Below are 26,281 nucleotides of genomic sequence, written 5' to 3' on the forward strand. Positions count from 1 at the left end.
TTCTTGTAACGTGCTCATAGTAATTAAGTGCATAAGACAATTTTAATCGTTTTTCTTTTACGGTAAACACTTAGAAGCAGGCACGCAGCTGTCATCGTTTAGTCATTACTACAAATGGTAAATACTTTTAAACTAAATATTTTTTTCAAAACAAAGTCAAAAGAAAAACTTTATGTTCTAAAATCTGTCGCTTGATTTACCTAGTTATAACGTGTATACCAATTTAAAAAAAATATTGAATCGATGTACAAATCGTATATTATTATATTATGGAAATTTGGAATTCTGTGTATAAGATAAATTAAAATTATAATAAAATATGAAAATTATCATCAATTTTTTCATTACCTATATATATTATTTATATTGAGAGTATTTTGAATAATTTCATAAAAAAAAAATCCAAATTAGTTCATAATGTCATAGTCAGTCTCATAATTTCATTCATTATACAGAATAAAGTAAATAATTTTTAAATTAAATATATTTTAATATATGAAGAAAAATAGACATAATTCTAATAAAGAAAAATGTGTTGGAAAAATGGAAATTCATTCCTTTTTTTTATGGAGAAAATTATTAGGCCGTATCATATTTTGTTCACGCATCTAGAACAGAAATTCTCGTTTATTAAAAGCCATCGTTCATATAGCCTCCACCAAAGATAAACTTTTACCTAAATGATGATTGATATCAGAACGCAGTAATTTTTAGATTTTTCGATTTCAGTATGAACTATTAACTACTTATTAAGATAACTTTGTATTGAATTTTTAAGTCTTAGCTATAGAAATCGAATACAAATTGTTGTGATTTAACAACTTTTAACTTTAATGTATGTAAAAACATGTACGTATATTTTTAAATAGCTATAATAATAACTTTGAAAAGCCGGCCGTACATTCACGCGGGCCACATGCTTAATTCAATAATACCAGTATCGTATTAAATAATTCGCAGTTTTTTTCGAAATTAGAAAAAATAATAAAAATCAAGAGATTAATAAAATTAAAATGTTGAAACGTCAATATTTTCAGAAAGATAATCTCTACAAAATGGTTAAGTATCTTCAATTTTTATTTTGAAAATAATTAAATAAAAAAATATATATTTTAACTTTTTTCTCAAAAAATTAAAATAAATTAAACATGAAATACTTGTAATTCTTGCCCCCCTTGTGAAACTTATTAAAAACTAGAATTATGAATTTATGATACCATTGTTTCAGGAAATGTGCAATGGATAAATCCTCACGAGACACATTGTATAGGTATGGCTCAAAAAACCGACAGAATTTTTTTTAAATTATACGGTGTAAATAATATGTTAACATAAACATGTTCGATAAAATCAAATATCAGCGGTTATTCGTTTTTGAGTTACAACAATAAAAATAACAAAATTGATTTTGACTAAATCTAATTTTGCGTAAAAATTCTCGTTTTTCCAAATTATTAAGAAAATTAGGTACCTAGTAGGTACTTGAAATTTGTTTATTTTTAACCCCTCAAACTTCAATATATCTACTAGATTCCTTATTAATAAGAAATTTAAGTTAAAGATGGAACATTTTTTCTATTAGAAAAAAATGTCTTCAAGGTTCAGACACAAAAAAAACACATTTCATTGTAAAATCAATATATTCATCACTCTGCTCAGAATCTAAAATTAAAATAGGCATAAAATATTTTACATAATATCAGATTTCACACGGTTCAGGTATAGAATAAATTTATTCTATGGTTCGGGTTTCTTGTCGAAACGAGGACACTGCGTATCGACTGTTTTTTTACACGCACGGCCGCGCGTTACATGCGTGCACGATATACCAGATGATCCATTTAACGTTAAAACATTTATTATTTCATATTTTTTAAAATATAGTACCCCGCAAAATGTTAATCCACACTATTCGTCTACTCCACTCATCTAAACTTTAAACAGGTACCTACCGGGGCCAGCGTTAGATGGCGGCAAAGCGGGAAATTTGTCCAGGGCCTCGCGCCTTTAATTATACACCTATGTCTTGCAGGTTATAGGTGACTTTGGTTATTGGTTAAATAAGTTTTGCCCGGGGCCTCGCAAAAGGTAGCACCGGCCCTGCTGCTTATGACAGTTATAATCAGTGGCATAGTATCCAGGGGAGGGGCCACAGGGGATACGCCACTGGTTATAACTTATAAGTTATAAACGTATAACTACAGGTAATTGCTAACTACTATAGTTAACTATTCATACGACATTTGATTTTTATGCATCGAAAAACTCTGAAAAACATTTTGATTTGCAAAAAAAAATTAAAATGTATGCATTTAACTTGGAGAATAATATTGTAAAAATCAAATAGTTTGAGTTTTGGAAATAACGAGTGTTCTTCAGTAATCCTGTTCGAATCATAAACATACTAACAATAATGTGATTATACAATAAAAATACAAAATTGAGCGCAACAAAGATGTAGCAATAATAACATAATTAATATAATGCACTCGGCGGACGACGACGACGGGTTTTGAATGGACTGGCGGCAGCGACGGTGAGATTGGGAAACGCTCGGGCGGCGGCGATCGGGCCAGACCAAAAGCGAAAAAACTCATTTCAAAACTGGGCTACGAGGATAACGACATTTCGGTGGAAGTGCAACGGGCGAGCGCGCGACCTGCACGGCCGGCCGCGACGACGTCATCGCGCGTCGCGCTCACCCGCTTCGTCGGCTGGCAGACGATCCGTCGTGACGTCACGTGACCCGCACCGTCGTCCGCGCTCGTTCGACGGCGGTGGTTAGCGTTACCTACTGCACACCGACCGCCGCCGCCGCTCCCCCCGTGGCCTCGTCTGCCGCGGACCGCCGCCACCCGACGACCAGTGTTGTTGTTGTATTCGACGGTGTCGTGTGTTCGCTGCGGCCTGTGCGGTCCGCGTCTATTGGCTGTCGTAACGATTGACGGGCCGACGGCCGTTGTCGGTAACTGTATCTTTGTCACCGGACCCAGAGAAATACGATTAATTATGTAGAACGCACGAATACGAATCGCGTTTCTCCCCGTCCGAATCGAGCCCGCCCGCCCGCCCTCGTCGTAATAATATTATCGTTCGTGCCTTGTAGGGGTTGTACGATGTCGAACTTCTACAATAAAGTGAGCTTAGCTTACACTAAACCCATGAACAAGCGCATTGCCCTGCAAGAGATATCCCAAGCCAACCAGTGGATTAACGGTGAGAATGGTAATAATCGAAATCTACGTTTATGCGTACCTATCGTATTTGCTAGCGGCCGATTTTCGTTCTCCCGACTATAACTGCTAATATAATATTATAATGTACATAGTATATACCTACCTAATAACATGTATAATATACTGTATTAAATGAACGCTATGCCGGTCCGTGCAGTGCTTTCTGCACGACCGACTCGAACCGTTTATGCATAGTCGAGTAACGGGGGGGGAGGAACTTAGGGGGGCTTAGTCCCCCAAGTATTTCAATAGACTCCCCAAAAATCGAATGTAATATGTTATACTTGTGTATAGAAAGGAGGTGCGGGGTCACTTTACATTGGATCATTAAAGGATTATAAAGGTTCAACTAAATGTCCTCCTATGCGTTTATGGCCGTTCAGAAAGATCCCTGTACAAGTGGTACATTATGTATTTTGTGTTACAGATACGCTGAGCGTCAACTCGTATGGAATGCCTCAGTCTGGTTCCACCGTGTCCCAGAGAGAGAGTTCCAGCTTCTTGCCTGTCACTCAACCGGCCAGTGTACCCGCATCGCCAGTCGGTTCTCCAGTGTCGCAGCTGCTATCAGATCTCTCAAACATCACTCTAGATCCCAACTGGCAGGCCATCAAGTCTACTGTACGCGAACGTAATGCTGCCATGTTCAATAACGACCTTATGGCTGATATATACTTTGTCGTCGGAAATCCAGGTTAGTGTCTTGTCAACACAAATGACAATATACATCCACATAACACTTTTATATATCTGTTGTTATTGTTCCAGGGCACACCCAACGTATACCATCCCATAAATATATTTTAGCCACTGGAAGTTCTGTTTTCTATGCTATGTTCTATGGTGGCCTAGCAGACACTAAAGAAGAAATTGAGGTGCCTGATGTTGAGCCAACAGCTTTTCTCACTTTACTAAGGTTTGTTCTACCATTCTTGCTTATTTGTTTGCATATTATTATTCTAAAACTGTTTATCTAGATATTTATATTGTGATGAAATCCAACTGGAGCCTGACACAGTGTTAGCTACATTGTATGTGGCTAAAAAATATATCGTACCACATTTAGCCAGAGCTTGTGTTAATTACTTGGAGACAAGTTTAACTGCAAAAAACGCATGTCTGCTCCTCAGCCAATCTCGACTATTCGAGGAGCCAGAACTGATGCAGAGATGTTGGGAAGTGATTGATGCTCAAGTAACAAAACAATTCACTAACCAACTTTTCATTATTATATTAAATTATTTTTTTATTTTTGTAATATAGGCAGAGATTGCATTACATTCAGATGGATTTGTTGATATAGATGCTGACACGTTGCAGAGTGTATTAGGACGTGAAACCATTAATTGCAAAGAAACCATACTATGGGAAGCAGCCATGAATTGGGCCTCAGCTGAATGTAGCAGACGTGAAATAGAACCAACCCCATCTAATAAACGACAAGTATTAGATTCTGCTCTGTATTTACTCAGGTTGCCAGCAATGTCTCTAGAAGAATTTGCCAACGGACCAGCTCAAATGGGCATGCTAACATTAGAAGAAACGGTTGATTTGTTTCTCCACTATACTGCATCCAACAAACCTCGCTTGACTTATCCAACTAAACCACGGATAGGACTAAAACCTCAGACGTGCCATCGATTTCAGTCCTGTGCTTATCGTAGCAATCAATGGCGGTATCGAGGTCGTTGTGATAGTATTCAGTTTAGTGTTGATCGCCGTGTGTTCATTGTTGGTTTCGGTTTATATGGTTCATCAACTGGGGCATCCGATTACACTGTTAAAATCGAACTCAAACGTCTAGGACACATTTTAGCTGAAAACAACACAAAATTTTTTTCAGATGGTTCAAGTAATACTTTTCATGTTTATTTTGCACATCCTGTACAAGTAGACCCCGAATTGTTTTATACTGCTTCAGCTATATTAGATGGTGCAGAATTAAGTTATTTTGGCCAAGAAGGACTTAGTGAAATAAATGCTGGTTGTGTGACATTTCAATTCCAATGTTCTTCTGAAAGTACTAATGGTACTGGAGTTCAAGGGGGACAGATTCCAGAACTCATATTTTATGGTCCAGTTAGTGAAAACCACTAATACATGTTTAAATCATTTTCAATCCGAATTAAATACCTAAGTATATAAAACTACTAAACTCAATATTTTGTGAAAAAATGTTGCTCCTATATGATACTTTGGATATTTATTATATCCATCACTAAATCACATCTCATATTATAATTCAACTAAATCTTTAGTGTATGATTACACATTCTCGCCAAGTAAAATATGTATATTTTAGATAATATGTCTGTTATATTATTTTTTCTTTGTTGGTAATTATGAACAGTATTCTGTCAGAATATTCAAACTAAAATATATTTATTTCAATATTTTCTACTAAGTTAATTATAATTATATAACTATGCTATGTGTGTGCAATAATAACTAGTCCAGTGTTCGAAACATTTTTCGATTCATATTTATATAATAGTATATTTAAAATCTAGTTCTGTACAAGTTTCAATTTTTTTAGACAACATTGCTATTACTATTATTTATTTGAATTTTTGTTTATATATAATTTAAATTAAAAATATTAATGATTCTTTTAAATGTTTTAATTCAGTTATTTTGGTTTGGATATTTTGACTTAGAATCATTATGAACTGATATTATATGTTAAATAATAAATATACATTTTTATGACAGAAGAGACAAACATGCTTGACTTATTAGACATTATTATTTTTATTTTATAACATTGTTAAGACTATTAATTAAAATAGGCATATTTTCTAAATTGTTAACCAACTGTATTAATTTACAAGTTATAAATTTCTTGCTATAGTGCTTTATTTTTGTTTTTTAATTTGTATTATATTAAGTGTCAAAAATTTTATGTTAAACATATTATGAATTAAGATCAAACCATTTACTATTTGATCAAATTTTGTCGCCTTATCTTGTATTATTTTAATACACCTTTATACGCTCAATATGCTTGTGCATATAATTATTGTTTGATAATAAATATATTATATAATTTACATTGATTAAATATATTATTATGTATATTAAATCAATGGTACTTATGGATATCACTCTATGGATTGTTTTTATATTCTTTTGTTAATGCATTACTGATAGTTTGTTCATTCTATTAATTGCACAAAATAACAATTATTTTTTCTTTATACTAAATTTTTTCGTCGTAGACTACTTAATAATTTATAAATTTATTTTATTTACTTAAAAGTTGATACTAGGTTACCATTAATTGACTGTATTTTGAGCTTTAGCAATGATATTAAAATAGTATTATGATTGTTTAAGTTATTATGGCATTATGTAACTTTTTCATATAAATTAAATGGTTGTTATTCTTATATTATAATTATGTTTTGGGGAAATATATTTTGGAACAAAATTTGTATTTTCAACTTATTCTAGCGTTTTTCACCAAAAACAAATTTTTTTAAGAATCATCTAAAAAATCATTAAATATTTAACTTTAATTTATAAGTCAAAAATTATAAGTGTACTTATATATTTTTCTTAAACACCAATCAATCGTTTTGACTAGTGTTTTATTTTCACAGTTAATTAGTTTTTTATGATAAGATGTCTACTGCCTAGGCCACAGACCTTATACTTAGAGTACTTAGAATGTAACGTCTATGGTCTAGACATTTCTTGTATGTTTTTGACAAATATTTATTTAGTAGGCTGTGATAGGGGTTTATTTTTATTTTATGTATTTCATATTTTTAAATAAAACACATTTTATAAACATATTTTTAGTTGTGTATTTATTCATATTATAATCATGTATATTGTTTAATATATTTAACTGTTTGATTAACTTAACTTAAGTCACTGTAGTGCTGTACTGTTTATTTTTATATCAATTACAATTAGCACAAACCCTCTTCCCCATCAAAAAAATACTCCTGTATACATCATTACTGTGACAAGTATGTTAAATTGTAATTTAATGATAAATATTATCAATAATCATAATATACTTATATTACTATTAGTAACACCAAAGATTAAATAATAATAAACCTAGATAAGTAATGATAAAAAAATGTATGCTATAATTAATTTTTTATAAATTACAAAAAAAAAACAGGATCATAGACGCACATAATAAGGGAGCAATGTGTACTATCCACCACTAAATACTTGTATAGCATTATACTCATTTGATGTTTTGTTTTTAAAATTTGAATACAACTTATATTCAATTTGATATAAGCATTCAGAAATAAATTTTCCTGCTTAAATATTTAATAATAATTTTTCATGATTAAACATGTTACTTGTTATTTGATATTTCAAACTCATACTAAAAACATTAAACTGTACTGATAAAATGCACAATACTATGATGTACTGATGTATACCTAGTATCTATATAATAATATAAATATATCTATATATCATAGAAATGAATATATTATGATCTATTTTTAAGAGTAGGTAGGTATCAACAAACTTAAACACTGGTTCGATGTACCACTACATTGCTCATTGATGTCCTAGTAAAATGATATAGGCTATGCTATAATATCTATTTTATCTAATATACGATAGGTAAAAGTTTAAAATTTCTATGAAATTCATTAACTGAATCTGTATAATTTGAAACATTTTATACTACCTCTTATGCTTATCCTTTATAATTGAACTCTAGAGTCTATAATATGTGCAATGTGCCTATGGGCACTGGGCAGGATGCCAGGTTCTTGTACCTGGCCCTCGCATTTTTACCCGGTTTGGTTCCTCTCGTTCAACTATCGATTTACTAACAGAAACAACTTTTTTCTGCTATAAATCGTGTACAAATGCACAAAAAAAAAAACACGTCAATACGTCATTGCAAACTCAATATATTAAACGCTTTACTCAGAATCTAAAATTAGATAGGTGCCTACCTACCTAATATGAAGATACTTATAATAGAAATATATGTTATGTTTTTAATTTTTTTTTTTTTTGCCCCGAGCCTCATAAATCCTAAGTATGACCCTGATTGTAAGTTGAAATTTATAACCCATCCCAAAAATATTTCCTGATTCATTACTGTATGTGGATATCAGGATATAACTATAATTTTATTATAAGACTAGGTAACTATAATATAGTATACATATAATATTAAAGAAAATAAAATTTCCATAACAGTGGTCAGTGATAACGATATATTATTATAATTCATATGATATATAGGTACCAATCATGTTATACATACATTTTAAATTTAGGTTAAAACTTAGAATATCCAAAAATGAACAATCCTATTAAAAAAATAATATAACTTAAAAACTAAATTAAACTATTAACGTATTTATAATAGAATGTGTTTAATACTTATTCTAGATTCTAGAAAATGTATAAAAATAATAACGAATTATTCCACAATATTCCAGACTGAAGATTTTTGAAAGATAAGTTAAAAACTAAATCAAGAATTTTCATAAGTTATTCATACAACATAGGTACCTACAGCTTTTTTAATTGTGTTTTTAATTGTGCATTTAGTACCTAGTCATCACAATTCATAGTAACTGTATATAAGTTCAAATGTTGACAAAATTCGTCAAAATATTTTGTAAAAAATAATTATTATTATTTTTATTATTTTATTTTTTACAGATATATGTATAATATATAATGTAGGAATAATAGGGCCCACTGAGCTTGGCAGCTTGTTCGTGAAATACACATATTTTTAAATATTAATTTGTAGTATTTGTACCATATGCATAACAATTTAATAATTAATACATGGTAACTCGTAAGTTTTTCATCATTTTTTTTCAATCAAAAAGTTTGAAAAATTAATACAATTAATACAAGATTTTTTTCATAAGTTTCTGTTCTTATATACATTTGTTACTAAGTTACTGATTATTATAATGTTTGAAACTATGAAACTATTGAAAGTATAATAACTATAGTAACTAGTTAGTATAGATACAATAATTTCAACTAAATTAAACAAATTAAACTTAATTTGCAACTAATCTAATAACTTGCCCGGCACTGCTGGTAGGTATAATAATATGTATATAGACAATAAGGTTATTATAACCATAGTTATTGTTATAATATAAGATATATAACTAAAAAGATTTTTTATAAACTGAAAAAGTTTGTCTTGTAATAATATTATGTTTCAGCCATATCATATACGCCGATCGATTCCTGCTTAGACACCTACACTAAGAAATCGAAATCTATACACAATTAAAATATTTAAGCCTTTCATTGACACCGTAGTGGGCGAGACCGTTTTCGACCAAATTTAAAAAAGGGCGATTCCCTTTTCGGCCAAAACAAAAATGTATTAAAAATATGTAAAAAAAATAAAATAATTAGTATATAATTTTTGTAAAATTATAGCAATTATTTAATTTTGAAAATGATTGAATGATTGAAAGTATAACAGTATAAGTTGCATATAATTTTGTCAAATAAAATATATAAAATTATTTAAAATATAAAAACATCTATATATTAACATTATTTTTATGTTAATATGTCACAATATGTATAATATTATATAAGCAAATAAAATAATAATATACCTACAGTTTTTGAGTATAATAGTGATATAAAATAGGTAATTTTAAAAATTAAACAATACAAAAAGTTTAATATATTATATTTTATGTTATACATGTCGAAAATTATTAAAACCTCGTATATAATTGAATACATTATATCATTAATTATTTTATCGGTGTTTGTCGTGTTTGATTATAAATTGTGATGGTAACTACGATAATATATAGATAGGTATTACTATACTATACTTTTTTTTTTATAATATACACATTACTATTATACTTAATAATTATTGACAAATATTGTATATTATTCCTTTATTTTTTTTTTTTATATAATATTGTACATATTGACATATTAACATAAAAATAATGTTAATATGTAGATATTCTTATATTTAAAAAAATTGTCTATATTTTATTTTACAACATTTTATGCAACTTATAAAAAATTATATACCTAGGTATTATTTAATTTTTTACATAAATTATGTAAATTTTTATTTTAGTTGAAAAGGAAAGGGTACGTTTTTGGTCGAAAACCATGGGCGTAGGTAACTAGGATTTAATAGTTACAGGGGCTAGAGTCCTAGAAAACCAAAATTAAAGATGATTTGAGGCTAAAAAGTAAAACCTAAATATTGGAGCTAAATACAAATACAGGGGGGCTAAGCCCCGCTAGACCCCCCTAGTTACGCCGATGGGTTTACCCTCCTCCCTCTAGTAAAACATGTATAATAATTTCTTTTATGGAATATTACATTTAAGCTAGGATCACACTATGCACATACATGGTAACCCCAACCCCCATAAACGAATTCTGCGTACGCCTATATGAGTACCGTACAGTGTTCTATAATAGTGAAATAATATAATAATTCCAATGATAAGATTTTATATAAGTAGGTATATAAAATTGAATGTTGAAGTTATTGTGTTATGTTACTGTTGTCTTTTAAATTAAAATGTACAAATGTACTAAAATATAAAAATCATAATGTAATGGTATACTAATACTGACATATTATTGTATAACTTTATAACAGTTTAAAGATGCCTTGTTATTTTTATCATGTACATGTCTACACGACGTGTTATTTTTTTATTGTGAACCCATTAACATCTCAGGAATTATGTGTTACTATAATATACATAGGTGCTTGTTTAAAACAAAATTGAAAACACGTAAACGATAGGTTTATTTATTTGTTCCATAGAAAACATTGTTTTGAATACTTGAATTAGTAGAATTTAGTACCTAAAGTACTTACTTTTATTACGTTATTGCATATATTTCTGAGAATCTCGGTAAAAAACGTCAAATACATTTTACTTCAAATTTCCAAATATTAGTTAAAGTATATATTATAAGTCAATTAATATAAGTTAAGTTAAATAATTAAATAATTTTAAAAATAAACTTTTAACCAAAATTAACGATTTTCACTTTGTCGTTTATTGCCGTGTCGTTTTTTACCTGTAGTTTTTTCCGTGTCATTTTTCACCGATTATCAATTTTTATTATAAAACCGTTAAATTATAACTTATTATGACTACCAATTCATATACGATGTATGTCGTATAAAGTTATGTGTAGACACACAACAATATAGCCAACCTGAATTAAATTTCACACTTTTTCACGATCTCACAATTATTTCAGAGCCTGGTGTAGTTATTCGCCTTATGTATGTACATCGGTAATGAGCGTATTCAGCATTTGATGCATAAGATAATGCCGTTTGCGATACGAACACTTTAATTAGCTACTCAACAATAAAAACAACAATTATTGAACAATAGTCCGATCGCCAATCATGATGATTAGCGGAGAAATATTATATTTTAACGATTTTCGAGTGACGATTTACACAAATACCTACCTATCTAGTCCTCTACTATAAATATTATAATTAATTTATAATGAATACACGCCAGCATTATAACTTGTACCGGTTGTATCTATACCTACATTAAGCCATAATACTTTTATTGGTATTAGTTTGTAACTTACAAATTGTAAGTCTTTATAAAATCATTAAATTATAATCAACAATAAAATATATAATATAGTCTTTAACACTATTATTAAACGATTCTTAACATCTAATCAAATTTCCAAGTGTATATACTCATCAGTATCTCAGTTTACACCTATTTAATGAGAAACGATTATAATATATTCATGTCTACTTAATTTATCTTCATTATTTCGAATAGGTATTGCTACGTGCTCTGACGTCTTAGATAATAATAGTAATATATAATAATAAAACCCTCTACACTCTATAGTAATAGCAATAGACAATAATAATGATAATGTTTACACTTGTCTATATAAGCGGCTGGTGGGGCATAAAACACCCGAATTTATCTAGCGACTAATGCCAATAAAATACTAAGAAAGCGGAGTTCAAAGACATCATAAAAGAATAGGCTTAAGGAACCCAGCCTACCGAAATACTCTAGCTCTAAAAAATACGAATATTAGAATATTAATCCCTCGCTAGAAGAACGAATCAGATTGGTTCATATCAAAACTACGCAGTAGTAATATGACAGAGATTACCATATTATATGGACATATACGAAAAGCGCTACATCCAACCACGCATCTATCTAGGTCATCGCACGATCGCGGAATCCCAAACCGCGTAAACAGCTCATAAACAATAAATGAGTCACATCTTTCGACCAGAAGACCCTTTAGAAGAAGAGTAGGAAAGGGGAAACTTACTATATAAGGGGGCGGTAAAAATCAAGAATTTAAATAAATCTCATACGAAAAAAGCGTAAGTAAAAACTAACTAAAATATGGACATTGAAACTAATAAAGGCATTATTATTTTGATTAGTTTCATTGTAAAAGGAAGAATTAAGTACCTCAAAGTAGAAAATCATAGAATTTCGAATGGAAAGCATCTCAATTTTATACTTTTTGATGACAGTTCAGAGATGGAAGTTGTAGCTTTTAAAAACTGCGATGAACTATATAAGCTGCTATGTGTAAATATATTTATTATTATTTATTACTTTATTTATGTCGACATTTTAATGAAAATTAAAAACAGCTAACTTTTAATTTAATCAAAGGCTTAATTTTCTAACAATTACGATAAATTGTTATTGAAATGACGACAAAAATTGAAATTTAGAATTAAATACATATCAATATATTATATTATGGATTATGCAACTATTATAATATGTTAAATATACTATAATAATAGTCAATGGGTACCTATAATATTTATAAGGTCCATTTAAGTATATTTAGGTTAAATTATTTGAAAACTTTTCTAGCATAATTTGATATCATTGCAAAACAATATTTTAGGAATACTTTGATAGGTTTACCTATTTAAATATCAAGCTTTCAGCGATTAAATAATTGGTTTGAAATTAATTAGTTATAGAGGTGGATTTATGGAGAGTTACATGGTGATTACCCGTGGTGGTTTTTTTTAAATTAAATTTTTATACTGTATTATAGGTAATTAAATAAAGGTACCTAGAGTTAATTATAACTTATAACGCTCAAAAATATCCCTATTCTCTACAACTCCGAGTTTCAAATCCACTCCTGATTAGTTATATATTTATATTTTCGACGAGTAAAGTAATTGACCAAGTACCTACAACAGATTTTACGTGAAACCTGTTATACTCATCTAAGTTTTAATACTTTTCACTAATCAACTACTTATTCAAAATTTGATGTTTATGTATTACTTTGTTTTAAACATTACAAAGAAAATTAATTAACATTTAACATACTAGTATTTTCTGACCCAACCTTTAATAAGTAAGTAAGTTCACGGGCAATGCGAAATTGGTTCCCTGGTTAAATTAAGCGTACGAATTGGTTCCCGGTAGAATTACTTTCTAGTATACAACTGTTACAACATAATATGTACAAACTACAATCTACAAATCAATAATCTTCTATTTTATTAGGTTTTAAGATGTCTGGAAAAGTTTATATTTATAATTTTATATCTAGTTTTATCTAAACAATAATCTAGTAGTAGGTAATCGTAATTGTTTAGTTTCACTTAATTATTATTATTGATGTAGGGAAAAAAATATTTTTATTGATCAATATGCGTATGTTGCGTATAACATGAATATATTCTATTGAGCAACGTTTTTAACCATACCATATCTAAGTATTCGGTATTCTAAATAATATTTGAAGTATTTAATATTTTATATATTTATAGGAATTCCGTAGAATCCTTAGTCTGTATAAAATGAGAAGGAAATTGTTGCTGATTAAAATATTAAATATATATCATAATAATTTGATAAGTTAATTTAACAAGATTGACGATTGTATTATCATGAAAGTTTGCGAGAACCAATTCGACAATTGGGTACCAACTCGTATAGTCGCCCGTCAACATATTATGTTAGTTTGAGAGAGCCATCTTAAATATAATAGTTAAAAAAGACTGATATTATACTTTACACCAACAGTTAATAACGGCTAAAAAATAAAAATAGATTATATACCTATATAAATAACATAATTTTAACAGTATACTTACCATATTAAATAAACATATTATATAATAGGAATATTAAATAATAAAATATCAGTAAATATATAATATGAAATATGAAATTATTAATGTATATGCTATTGTCATTCAAAAAAGTAAAAATTTTACTACGTACTCTAGAAAATATAATTTTTCAAAAATGTTATTTTGCAATGGAATCAAATAAAATACCTTTGTAAAAATAACATTTTCAAAACAGTCAAAACTTTGAAAGTCTGAAATAATGACTACTGTGTGTGTAGATATTAAATTATCACTGCATAAATATTTTTTTCAGTAAATTTTAATATCATATAAAAATACACATTATTTATACACCCCTATTGACTTTTATCATTATTCCTTAGTCTTTTTTACATACAAATATGTCAGCATACTATTTATTACTGTCCATTAAAAATTTAAATGTATATAAAAATGTTTATTTTTAAAGTCAAATAATTAATAAAAAAACAAAACCGATATGTCATACCACTCAAACCTTTAAAAATAATAAAATATAGATACTCTAAATTTTTGGTAATAGATAATTTACTCTTAAATTACATAAATTACGCTAATTATGGGGTTTAAGTCAATATATTTTATATTGTTAACGCATAGTTGGTTATATTTGGTAGGAAACAAAAATTGCACGCCGACATTGCTCAAGAATAAATTCTTTTGAAATTTAAATGATTACAAACATGTACCTACTAATTTACCAAAAATAATATAGGTAATTTTGTATTTATTATTTTATATTATTGCAACTTGATTTTATTTCATAATAATATGTTACTTTAGACTGACAATGTTGTACAAATTGAAAATTGTAAGTTAAGAAAAGTTAATAAAAATAAAAAAAAAACCAAGCACAAGTATAACATAATATTGGAGTCTAATTCAATAATTACAATCATAAATAATGACGAGGTAAATAATGATGACTTTCCAATTCACAAATTCATTTCAGGTGCATCACTAAAAACTCTAATATCAGGAATGACAATTGATAAGTATTATTTTATTATTAACTATAAATATTAATGGCTTAGTCTCCCCCTCGAGTATATTTTAAGCTAGGTACTTAATTAGTTTTTCTAAAATTATTAATGTAAGTCGGTACGTATTTTTTTCAGTTTATAAAAATACATTTTTAGATCATTTAAAATTTAATATAAACAATAATATGTAAAAACTAATATTATTGTGCACCTATATCTCAAAAAAAAAAAACCCAAAAAACCTATACATGTTCATGGGCGCAATTTAAGTTTTAAATTTGAGAGGGCTATTATAATTTTCATGCATGTACTGTGTATGCTCCCTGAGGTATATACCTAAAGGTGAAACAATTTTGGGGGGACTATAATTGATTTTGAGGGGGCTTAGCCCCCCCAAGCACCCCTCTAATTGCGCTATGTACATGTTTTTCCATTAAAAAAAAAAATATATCTACATTCTACATATTAATACTAAAAAATTGTAAAGGTATAATATTGTATTGTTCTAAGTAAATCAAACACATTAGGTACCTATAACGTACCTGTAATCAACTGTAATCATTTAATTGACAAAAAGATTTTTACAAAGATATAGAACTTTTAGTTTAACAAAAATAGTTTGAATTAGTTTAATTTGTATTTAGATGTCATTGGTATCTGTACCCAATTCAATAGTGAAAAAGCGTTTAATACTTAATCTCAGACATTTAGAAAGGGAATTATTAAGGTTGATTCCACTGAAGTAAGGAAATAATATTGTTTTAAGTATAAAATAGCAATAAAAATAATTAAATAAATGTTTGGATTATTTTTTTTTAGATTGAAGTAAGATTTTACGGTGAAAAAGCTGAGGAACTTTATGATGTAGGTAACACATTGTATTTGTCTAGTGTTACATATATCAATTTCAAAGGATGTGAATATCTATCTGTTGGGCATTCAAATTCTGTCATATGTACTCCTCATCGGCTATCAAATATCCCAGACTTGGAAAGTAAGCATCAGTTCTACAAGTCTTATAATAAATTACAACTATTGATTAAAACCAACAAAAATTATATTATTTTATTATAGCAAACATATTATATATTACTATTTATTTTTACAAACATGAAAGATTTGTGCCAGTTATATTATGCTCTATAGTGATTTTCTAGTTTTGGTTAACATAAACAACCCACTAACCTCGCGCTTAATTCTGCAGTTTGTTAGGAAATGTAATCGATAGACCCACCAGAATGCAAAGTGTACCATTTACAAATTTACAATTAAAATTAATGCGATTTGTAATTAATACATTTTAACCAAAATTCAAAGTATAGACCTTCTAAATTATAAAATTATAAACATTAAACTTCATTATGATTTGTAGACTTACTGTAAATAAATTAGTGGGTATTAATTTAAAAAAATGCTGTTCATAGACAGTAGACTAAAGAAATATAGAATATAGATCAGTAAAGAATTTAAAATATTTATGTTAAAATTTTTTTTTAGAATTTTAGAATTTTTATTTTTATTTAGCAATAAATATTATAATATATTGGTATATGTTAACTAAAAATAAATAAATAAATTCAAAGTATACAACTACAACAAAAATTACAGTTATGAGGCTATGACAAATTATGAGTATTTAGTTATTGAAAAATTAATTTTTAATTTTTTTTATGAATATTTTATTTACATTGCCAAGTTTACAAATTAAGACAAGTAATGTTGGGGTGTTTGGATCAATGAGTGACAAATTTTTTTAGTACCTATTATATATTTATATTATAATGTAGAACTATAATAATTATCTTATTAAAAATGAATCAGTATATTAATTTTTAATCTAAACTTGTAAATAAAAACTGAGCATAGGTACTAGATTAATTATTGTTTATTTAATTTCAGAGTCAGCAATTGGATTATCAAACCACAGACTTTCGATTTCAAGTCCATCATCATCTAACAAAAGTAAGAGCATAATAATAAAATAAAATGTAAACTTAGTTAATTATATTGTGTTTTGTAGGTACATTAGTTATTATGTATATTTAGTTTATTTAAAACTAGCCTGCTAAATAATTCTATTAAATTTCATCTAAACTTTGTTTAAAAATAAATTTTCATACCTACTGATAATTTAAAGCAGATTGCAGATAATAAGCTGTCAGGCACTGATAATTTTGATTATTGATAAATTAATATAATCAACCTTCAAACCATCATTAGAAAATTCTCTTATTTTTCAAACAGAATTACAATAGACATTAAAAGACATCAGGATTTTAATTATAATTCTTTATGAAAAATTGATTATTTTTACATTTTAGGTTTAATGATTGAATTACCTGACCAAAAACCGTTGACTTCAAGTTTAACCCCTTTTAACAAGAGTAAAGGTATAATATTACTAGTAAACAGTATACTAAAAAAAATTAAAAAATATCATTAATTTAATGAACCAATCATGACTCACGAGTGCATGAACCCCTAAATCACATTGATAGGGCCATTATTTCACAATTAATTCATTAAATATTTAGTTATTCAAGTATCATTAATTAATTTAAAAAAATAATTAATTTATTAGTAAACAGTCAATAACTTAAAAATTATTAAAAATTTTAAAAATATATTTTCAAATAGTTTAGTCATAAAAAATCCAAACTGCCTATGATAACAAACATTTTTATTTCATACACAGAAGTAGAATATTTTTTAATAATTTTTCTATTTATTAAAATTGAATAATTAATTCAATTAACTAGTAATTAACTAGTACTTAATATGTGATAAGTGGAGTGAAGTAACACCAGTAAAATATTGGTCCACTATACAATGGCTTTGTGCATATCATAACTTTTAACTTTTTAAGTTTATTACTTAAAATTATACTAATCAACTTATTTGAAATTTATGTAATTTAAAAGAATAAAAATATTCACATCTAATTTTATACTATCTAAGCATAATTAGCAAAATGCCACTTATTTCTATTAAACGTTGTCCATAAACTATATCTGGTACCCATCCAAGAAATTAAAAAATGTCTAAATAATGTTGAACACATTATATATATACAATAAACTCATGAAAATGTTATATTTAAATTTCTTTTATGATCTTTAACAATTTAAAATAATGTAATTGTAATAATTAGGTAAAAGAAAATGTTGTTTTAAAGTTTAGTAAAATATTTATTGTATTACTGTTAACAGGAAAAACTTAAAATTTTAATATTGAAGAAGTTCTAAAAATTCTAAAAATTGCTGAGCCCGAAGAGTCATTTTCTGATGAGAAATTTGTTAAAGTTGTGCTGAAACTCTTGGGAAATGTCAACAATAATAAAAATGTAGTGAAATTGCGCATTATAGAATTTATCTCAGAGATACTTCCAAAAAATAATATATAGTTAGAATTTTAAAAATATTATAGTACCTAAATTGCTACCTATTTATAACAATTATTCACTAATTATAACAATTGTATTTTTTTTTTTTTTATATATTTATAAATTTTATAATTTTTTACTTTAATGAAAATGTATTAACAGCCAATCACTATAAGTATCTCATTATTATCTCAAAAAATAAAATCATGAAAATATATTAAAAATTGTATTAAGCTAAAGATTTATCATGTTCCTACTCACAAGAATCTAGGAAAAGTCTAATGTATTTTTACTTGAAAACCGTGGGAAGAAAATGAAAGAAATAAATTAAGAGTATATCAGGTTAAAAACCTATGAGTTATTTACTAATTAAAATAAACGTGTAAATTGTATACCTGTAAATATACATGTTCTTATACATTCCAAAACTACTCAATCAATTTTGATGAAATTATGATCAATGTGTGTAATTTTATCTCTGTCATAAGATAGGATAGTTTTTATCCCAATTAATGACCTCAATATACTACCTGTTTATTATGTTTAGGGCTATGTGATTATTTGAATAATATATTATTTTGAACAAATGATACATAATTGGTTAACCGATTAAAAAATGCAACTTTAGGCGGGACAGTAATGTAAAATAAATAGTTTTTATCCTTACACTAAATGTTGGCATTATAGCATTGTAGATAACCAAACTTAACACGAATGCATTTTGTACAGGCGACGAGCTAGGACTAGTTAAATTAATTTTGTGATTGTGCACTATCTTGTTCTAAGTATTTAAGCAGCCTAATAAAATGTAAACAATTAAAAAATCAAATACAGATTATAATCAAATAATTTTAAACCTATAAAATAAAAATACGTCATTTTTTAAAGATTTATACCTGTGTAGGTAGACAAGTAAATTTTTTTCAATAAAACTCAATCATATTAAATAGCTTAGTAAAATAATATTTTTTAAAGAAACTTAGGATAATATGTAACTATGTGAATCAAGGTACTAATTAATATAAATTGATTTTGTGTTATATTAAAATACACTTTTGATAAGTTTTAAAATTATATTTTATACATACATAAATAACTAAAACAGTTTATAATGATCCTTGTCTTCAGAAATTTATCGAAATCTAAAAATGTATAACAGATAAATAATGGAAAATTCAAAATTTAAAAAGAACTAAAAAAAAGGAATGATTAAATATTAACAAATAACTTATGATTAATTTTTCATTTTTCTTTTCTTATGAATATTCATATTACTGTATTAAATTTCCCTGAAAAAGAAAAATATGGATTATAATAATTATTATTTAAAACTAAACAAGACATCATACCCATTCACGAGCCATTATTAGAATAGTATGTTGATTCAATTTTGGCCCAACAAGTGGATTCATTTGAGCCATATAACAACACAACCAACTAAAATATAATAAATTATTAGTATTTTATAACTGAAACACTTGGTACTTTGCACTACTAATTAAACTATTTAACTATTTTTGTATTGCCTATACCATGTATATAGGAGATTGTATTTAATGAATGTTTTTATGTTTTTTGAGTTTTTTGTTGCAATATTACATTTAGTTAAATAAGTATTTTATTTTTTAAGTATCATATAAAATAATGTTTAGTGTTATTTACTATAATACTATATATACATTTGACATGACAGACTTCTGAACATGAACAAAAAAGAATAACTTCAGAAAAACAAACCAATTCTACTTCACTAGTCAACTCATTATCTTGGTACTGAATGATCATTTCTTCATGTTTTGTACTCTTTTTCGCAGTTATCCATGTTACTTATTATTGTTCAAACATTAATTAACTAATTTAATTATTAAAAAATTTTATTCCCCTTATTTTGTACTTAATTTTTATTCACTAATTCTTTAAGAAATTTTTCATATTTGCTTATAACATATTAATGGTAGTGTTATATTGTTGCCATGAATTGTTAATTTAATGGTCCAAAACCATTTAAATATCTTTAATTATTTTAAAGGCTAACTGATGGTAAACAAAAGTTAATAAATCTAAGTCTGTATAGTATATAAAAAGTTACTTTTTCATTATAAAATTGCGAATACCCTCCAGTTTTGTCCAACAGCCTAGTTCTAATATCAGCCAATGATCTCAAGTATCTCAAGTTATCTTTTTACAAACAACTCATATAGAGCGCAAAAATAAAACAAAATATAAATTGGACCTTCTCTTAAATGTTTATTGACCGTAACTAACAAACTTGACATACACAAGTCAATTATCAAGCAGACTGGTTACATGGAATCAAACTTTGGAACACTGCTAAACTGCGAAATACAAAAATCTTGAGAGCTTTTCAATCTATATGCTTATGTTAAATAATCTCTGCTCCTTGATATGAGACAAATAAGAAACTTCAGAAACCTAAAACTACCTACACATAACAAACTGGCCAAATCAAATCTAAATGTACTAAATTTCATAACCAAATACACAGACCGATTCTTTAATCAAACAATAAATTACCCTACATATATTTTCTTGAAAATATTCTATATTTTAATACATATTAAAATAGATAAAATATTAAAGCATTAAAGTAAAAACTCTTTCATAAATATATTAGTAGTATAATTACTTTAAAATATAAGTTTATCATACTCACAACAAATAACAGGTTGCTGCTGTCATCATCAACACAAGTTGTTGAACGCTAAAAAAAAATATACAGTATTTTAACATATACTCTTGTTCAAAAAACCTGATCAAAAATAAATTACCCTCGGTCTGGTCCTTTGGGAAGGAGAAACGGTAACACAATGCCGACCACACCCCAGAAACCAGTGAAAATTAAAATTGGTAAAGCGGCAGCTCCCATGATTACAGTATTGGATTATATGCTAAAAAATACAAAACGAATGTAAATTATTAATGGAACACACGGATTGTGGGTAATATTCAATAACCCGAAAGCAATGTGTACCCAAAAAAATATTATGATGGATCACACAATTTACAGTATAGAGATAACAATATTTGGAAAAAACACTGAATCCATTAAGAATGAAATGCATACCTTACCTTTGATGATAATTCGACTGAAAACAAGTGATGTCCAGTGATCGTTAAGCGAAATTATTCGTAAAAAACGCACAAAGTAGGTACTTTCAAGTACCGTCCAAGATTCGAGGTCTCGGATTTAGGATTGGAAATGAGACTGTTGTGTACTGCACTTGTACTCATCAAACGCCTTAATATCATATTTTCAATATCAACATTCACAATCCAGCTGCTGATAAAATGTACGTTTATAACGTTCTTGACGCAATTCCGATTAGTTGTGTTGTCCTTGAATAAAAAAAATGTTGTTTTTAAGTTCACCGCGAGATGTCACTATACATTTATACTAATCATAAATTATAACTACTAATATAAATACACACTATAATAATTGCGTACACAGGACGTAAGACACTGTATTTTTATATTGTATGCAAACACGTCACGTATTTATTAATTTACATTTTAAAATATATTTAATTTTTACATAATAAATCATAATAAAAAATGAATAATAACTATTTGTAATTCACTGAACTACAATTCGTATTCAATTAAGTTGAGAAAAATTAGCTTGTTTTTACCAAAAAAAATTGATAATTTGATTTTAAATATATCCACAGTACCAGCCACCAGGTAACAATATATCGGTAAATTTATCTAGAAAAAGATGAGAAAAAAAAACAATTTTATCTAGTTAAATCGTCAGATAATGTTTTTTTATAATTGTTTATGGCACTCATTTTTTATAAAATATAAAACATGATTTCTTTTTTATTTATTTACAGAAAAAGAGTAACACATCATGGCTATTGGTTGATAAAAAATAATTTTTAATGTATTAATTAATAATCATATTAAATATGTATTTAAAACCGTCCACAGGTGGCCGTGGGCCCTATAAGAAAAAAGTAACTTTTTTAACGTTTTTATAGGTGTCTATAATATATTGTTTCGACAACACAACCAATCGTGGATGTGAAGTTTCGAAGTTCAAAACTTACTCCTTCACACAGATAATGTAGTTTTTTCAGAAAAACTGATTTTTAAAGCCTTTAGTAGTACATTTTTCATTTTTAGATGATCGTAATAATTATGATCGTTTTAAAAGGTAAGGCGACGTTTCGTTCAATATTTTAGCCTATTTGCAACTGTCTCGTGAATACTCTTCACTCTTAAGGAGACGGAAAATTTGTTTTTTTTTAAAAAAAAACCCGTCCACAAGTGGCTGTGGGCCCTACAAGAAAAATAAAATTGGCTTTTTTTAACTTTTATGTACGTATATTTTTTTGGCAACACACATTACTACCACGGATGTGAAGTTTTAAAGTGCAAAACTAATTCCTTCACCCAGATAATGCATAAAATATAGTATTTTTAAAACAGCGATTTTTTTAAGCTTTTTGTAGTAAATTTATAGATATCAGTTGACTTTTTTTTATGATTTTACACTTGAGTTGTGACACCTTAGAATTTTGTTTATTAATAATTAAATTTGTATGTTCTTAATTGTTTATAGTATTTACATAATAATTATTGATTAAACCTATAGACTACCACTTAGCACTTACCAGTACCCCAATCATTAAATAAGGTAGGTATAAGTAGTGAAATAACCATTCAGCTATTCAGTATTCTTTACAGTCCGATCCATGTAAAATTTTGCCTACATTGCCCATCAAAATTGGACAGTATCAGAATGTCCATTACTTACATATAGATATAATAATATTAAATATTGATATTTCAATTTGTATACAGTGCATGTTGTATAACTCTTCAGTATTTTATTATCCGTGTACACAAGTATTTAAAAAACAAACTAATTTTAATTAATTCTAAGCCCGTATACATACGTAAATTTATCTATTTTAATTTAAGTACTTAACCACGCCAACACGAGTTTACCTATTATAGTATGTGCATGTATGTGGATTTCTAATCACGAATGTCAATATGTCATTGTATTGGACATTTTTAGAACACTACCTACGCTTGTAGCAAAAAACGCATTATTATATCCACAAATTATACCGATGTTATTAATGTAATAATATATTCAGGAACTATAAAGTCTTTGGTATAGGTTAGTTGTGAATGCATTTGTGTTAAAAGACGATACTAGGTTGATTTATGTTTAATAGTTTAAATAATCTACTATGGTTTAAAAATTATAAAAAAATAAAAAATAAATATTAATGCTACCATCTAGCCACCTAGGTATACCTGGTTATGTAGACAATAACTTCGTTCGCTAATGAATACGGTCGAGAAAGACTCCTATTTTTTGGTGTGTTGGTTAGGTAATAAATCCATTTCACACGTACATGTACATGCATGTATATTCTGGCGGAGTTATCAGTGATCACTGCACAAGCGTTTTTTAAGTTGTGTACAGCAACATTATTAGTAAGTAGATCAAGGATCACGTATTCACGTCCTTGTGCTTTCGCCACAGATTTTTGTCTCATTTAGAATTTTTGGAAAAAATTACTAAGTATAACATATTGTAGGCGGAAATGGGTAACTTGAAAGGCTATAAGCCTTGTATAGGTTATAGTAGTTATACTTAGTATAAATAAATTTATTTCATTTCCGTATGTATATTATTGAAGAAGACATCTAAAACCTACAACCTATCACCTATGTCCTGTACTGTAAATTGCAAAACCATCATGGTTCTCGGGCATTCTTAATTAAAATTCCTTTTATGTGTTATTTAATCGATGTAATTACGGTTTCAAAAATAGTGCCATTCTACATATAATATTTAGATAAAACGTAACATAAATAAAAAACACATTTAAAAAAATATTATTATAATTAATTCTTTTAAACTGAATATTCGACTGGATATAATATAAAAACTGTATAACATTATACATTATAACCTAACAAGGTTGACATTTACTCAAAACATGTTGGTACTCGTTTATAGATACCTACAACTTACATAATGGCAAGACTACACCATTACACCACCTTCGCCATATCAGCTGCTTGTAAGGTTAATAAAATGTATCACATTTGAAAGGGGTTGAAAATATATGTACATAATATAAATACTGCATGACTGAGGACAATGTGACATACATTATAAATTTATATGTAATATAATATGTACCTATATAAGATATGCGTAAATGACAATATATTTATACAACCTACATAATACACAAATAGGCAATCTTGGCTAAAAAATATTTTCAATCATCGTTGAATAATTTTATGTATATTTTTTTATTAAAATGACATTGGTAACTGTAATATATTATTATGGCAATAGTCATTATATCATCTTGAATTCTTTATGGCCGTTACAGGCAAACGAGCATTGACGAGCGTTTATTACTATGTATAAAATATATAAATTGTAATATATAGTTGTTTTTTTTTTTTTTTTAAATTAACTAAATTGTATTCAACTATTCAAGTTTATTTTTATATTAAAAAAATAATAAGAAATAACAGCATTGCAACAGACTAATCAATCATCTCTAAGTAGGTTTTAATTATAATTATTGTCGTAATAATAGATTTAATTAATATAAATTAATTTTTGGTAAATATATTTATAAATGTATATGATAAAAATTATACACGGATATGGAGTCATATTATCAATTATATAGGTTGCATTATATATTCAAATCACGGATAAAAATATCCGTGATTCAAATATTATAGCAAAAATATAAAATTATTATCGATATAATAATAATAATAATGTGAAGTTTAAAAAAATATTAATGATATATTGATATCAGTATAAGTCAATAAAAAATGTCTGTTCTACATAAATCCCATTTTCATTGTGAATTGCTATTAATAATGATTATAATGAAATACTCTGCAGTTTTCAAATGAAAATATGGACATTGAACACAATAATTCATTTTTTAAATAGAAAAACAAATCAATAATTATAGCAGATGGATTTATTATAGATAAATTAGGTACTATACCTACTATATTGATATGTCATAGTAACCAGTTACTAATTTATAGATAAACATTTAAAAGAAATTATGTTGTATTTTACTTGATGTATAAAATATTATGTTCGAAATAATGACGCAATCATACATATTTCTATAATAATTTTAAATTAGTATATTTTACAAAATATTTTATATAGCTTACCTTTAATATTTTTTTTTTTAAATTTTGCTAGATTTTTATAACTTATTTTAATTATACACATAGGTAGGTACGGGTATGACTTAAGTATATCCAGATGGAAAGTAAAGGGAATGTCACTCTTCACACCTATACACTGAATAACAAAATAAATTAAATTATCAAATTTTTAAATGTGTAATAGAATAAAAATATACTATCTATCGATTGTCGATGATATACTTGCGTACATAATAAAATATGCTTAATATAAATATTTGTATTCATTCAGAGAAGTTACGCGTGCTCAAGTCTTCTCAAAAAATTATTGGCTTTGCTTATACTA

General features: G+C 27.2%; 2 protein-coding genes and 1 pseudogene across 5 annotated transcripts in view; 2 read left to right on the forward strand and 1 right to left on the reverse strand.

The window, feature by feature from the left end:
- Nucleotides 1-7,033, forward strand: part of LOC113547891 (BTB/POZ domain-containing protein 6-like) — a 29,352-nt gene extending 22,319 nt beyond the window's left edge. The window contains exons 1-5 of one of the 3 annotated variants that reach the window (XM_026948466.1): nucleotides 2,880-3,225; nucleotides 3,664-3,930; nucleotides 4,005-4,152; nucleotides 4,214-4,430; nucleotides 4,500-7,033. In XM_026948466.1, the coding sequence (XP_026804267.1) occupies nucleotides 3,117-3,225; nucleotides 3,664-3,930; nucleotides 4,005-4,152; nucleotides 4,214-4,430; nucleotides 4,500-5,333 (1,575 nt within the window). In that variant the 5' untranslated portion in view covers nucleotides 2,880-3,116 and the 3' untranslated portion in view covers nucleotides 5,334-7,033. Of the gene's footprint in view, nucleotides 1-2,879; nucleotides 3,226-3,663; nucleotides 3,931-4,004; nucleotides 4,153-4,213; nucleotides 4,431-4,499 lie in introns of those variants that run through there. The other 2 variants (XM_026948467.1, XM_026948465.1) reach the window with 2 other exon arrangements.
- Nucleotides 7,034-12,369: 5,336 nt separating this feature from the next.
- On the forward strand, nucleotides 12,370-18,777 carry LOC113555506 (annotated as a pseudogene).
- Nucleotides 18,778-19,689: 912 nt separating this feature from the next.
- LOC113561000 (V-type proton ATPase subunit e 2-like) lies at nucleotides 19,690-22,016 on the reverse strand. Of its 2 annotated transcripts, none has more exons than XM_026967163.1 (5): nucleotides 21,838-22,000; nucleotides 21,537-21,656; nucleotides 21,422-21,469; nucleotides 20,097-20,184; nucleotides 19,690-20,036 (listed from the first exon to the last, which is right to left on the reverse strand). In XM_026967163.1, exons 2-5 carry the CDS (start codon nucleotides 21,632-21,634, stop codon nucleotides 20,019-20,021), a joined length of 252 nt encoding a protein of 83 aa, XP_026822964.1. In that variant the 5' UTR covers nucleotides 21,635-21,656; nucleotides 21,838-22,000; the 3' UTR covers nucleotides 19,690-20,018. The 2 variants fall into 2 exon arrangements, with proteins under 2 accessions (XP_026822964.1, XP_026822965.1); XM_026967164.1 differs by having other exon boundaries at nucleotides 19,999-20,036; nucleotides 21,833-22,016.
- Nucleotides 22,017-26,281: the final 4,265 nt, after the last annotated feature.

This window comes from Rhopalosiphum maidis, chromosome 1, assembly GCF_003676215.2.
Source record: "Rhopalosiphum maidis isolate BTI-1 chromosome 1, ASM367621v3, whole genome shotgun sequence".
Taxonomy (NCBI): domain Eukaryota; kingdom Metazoa; phylum Arthropoda; class Insecta; order Hemiptera; family Aphididae; genus Rhopalosiphum; species Rhopalosiphum maidis.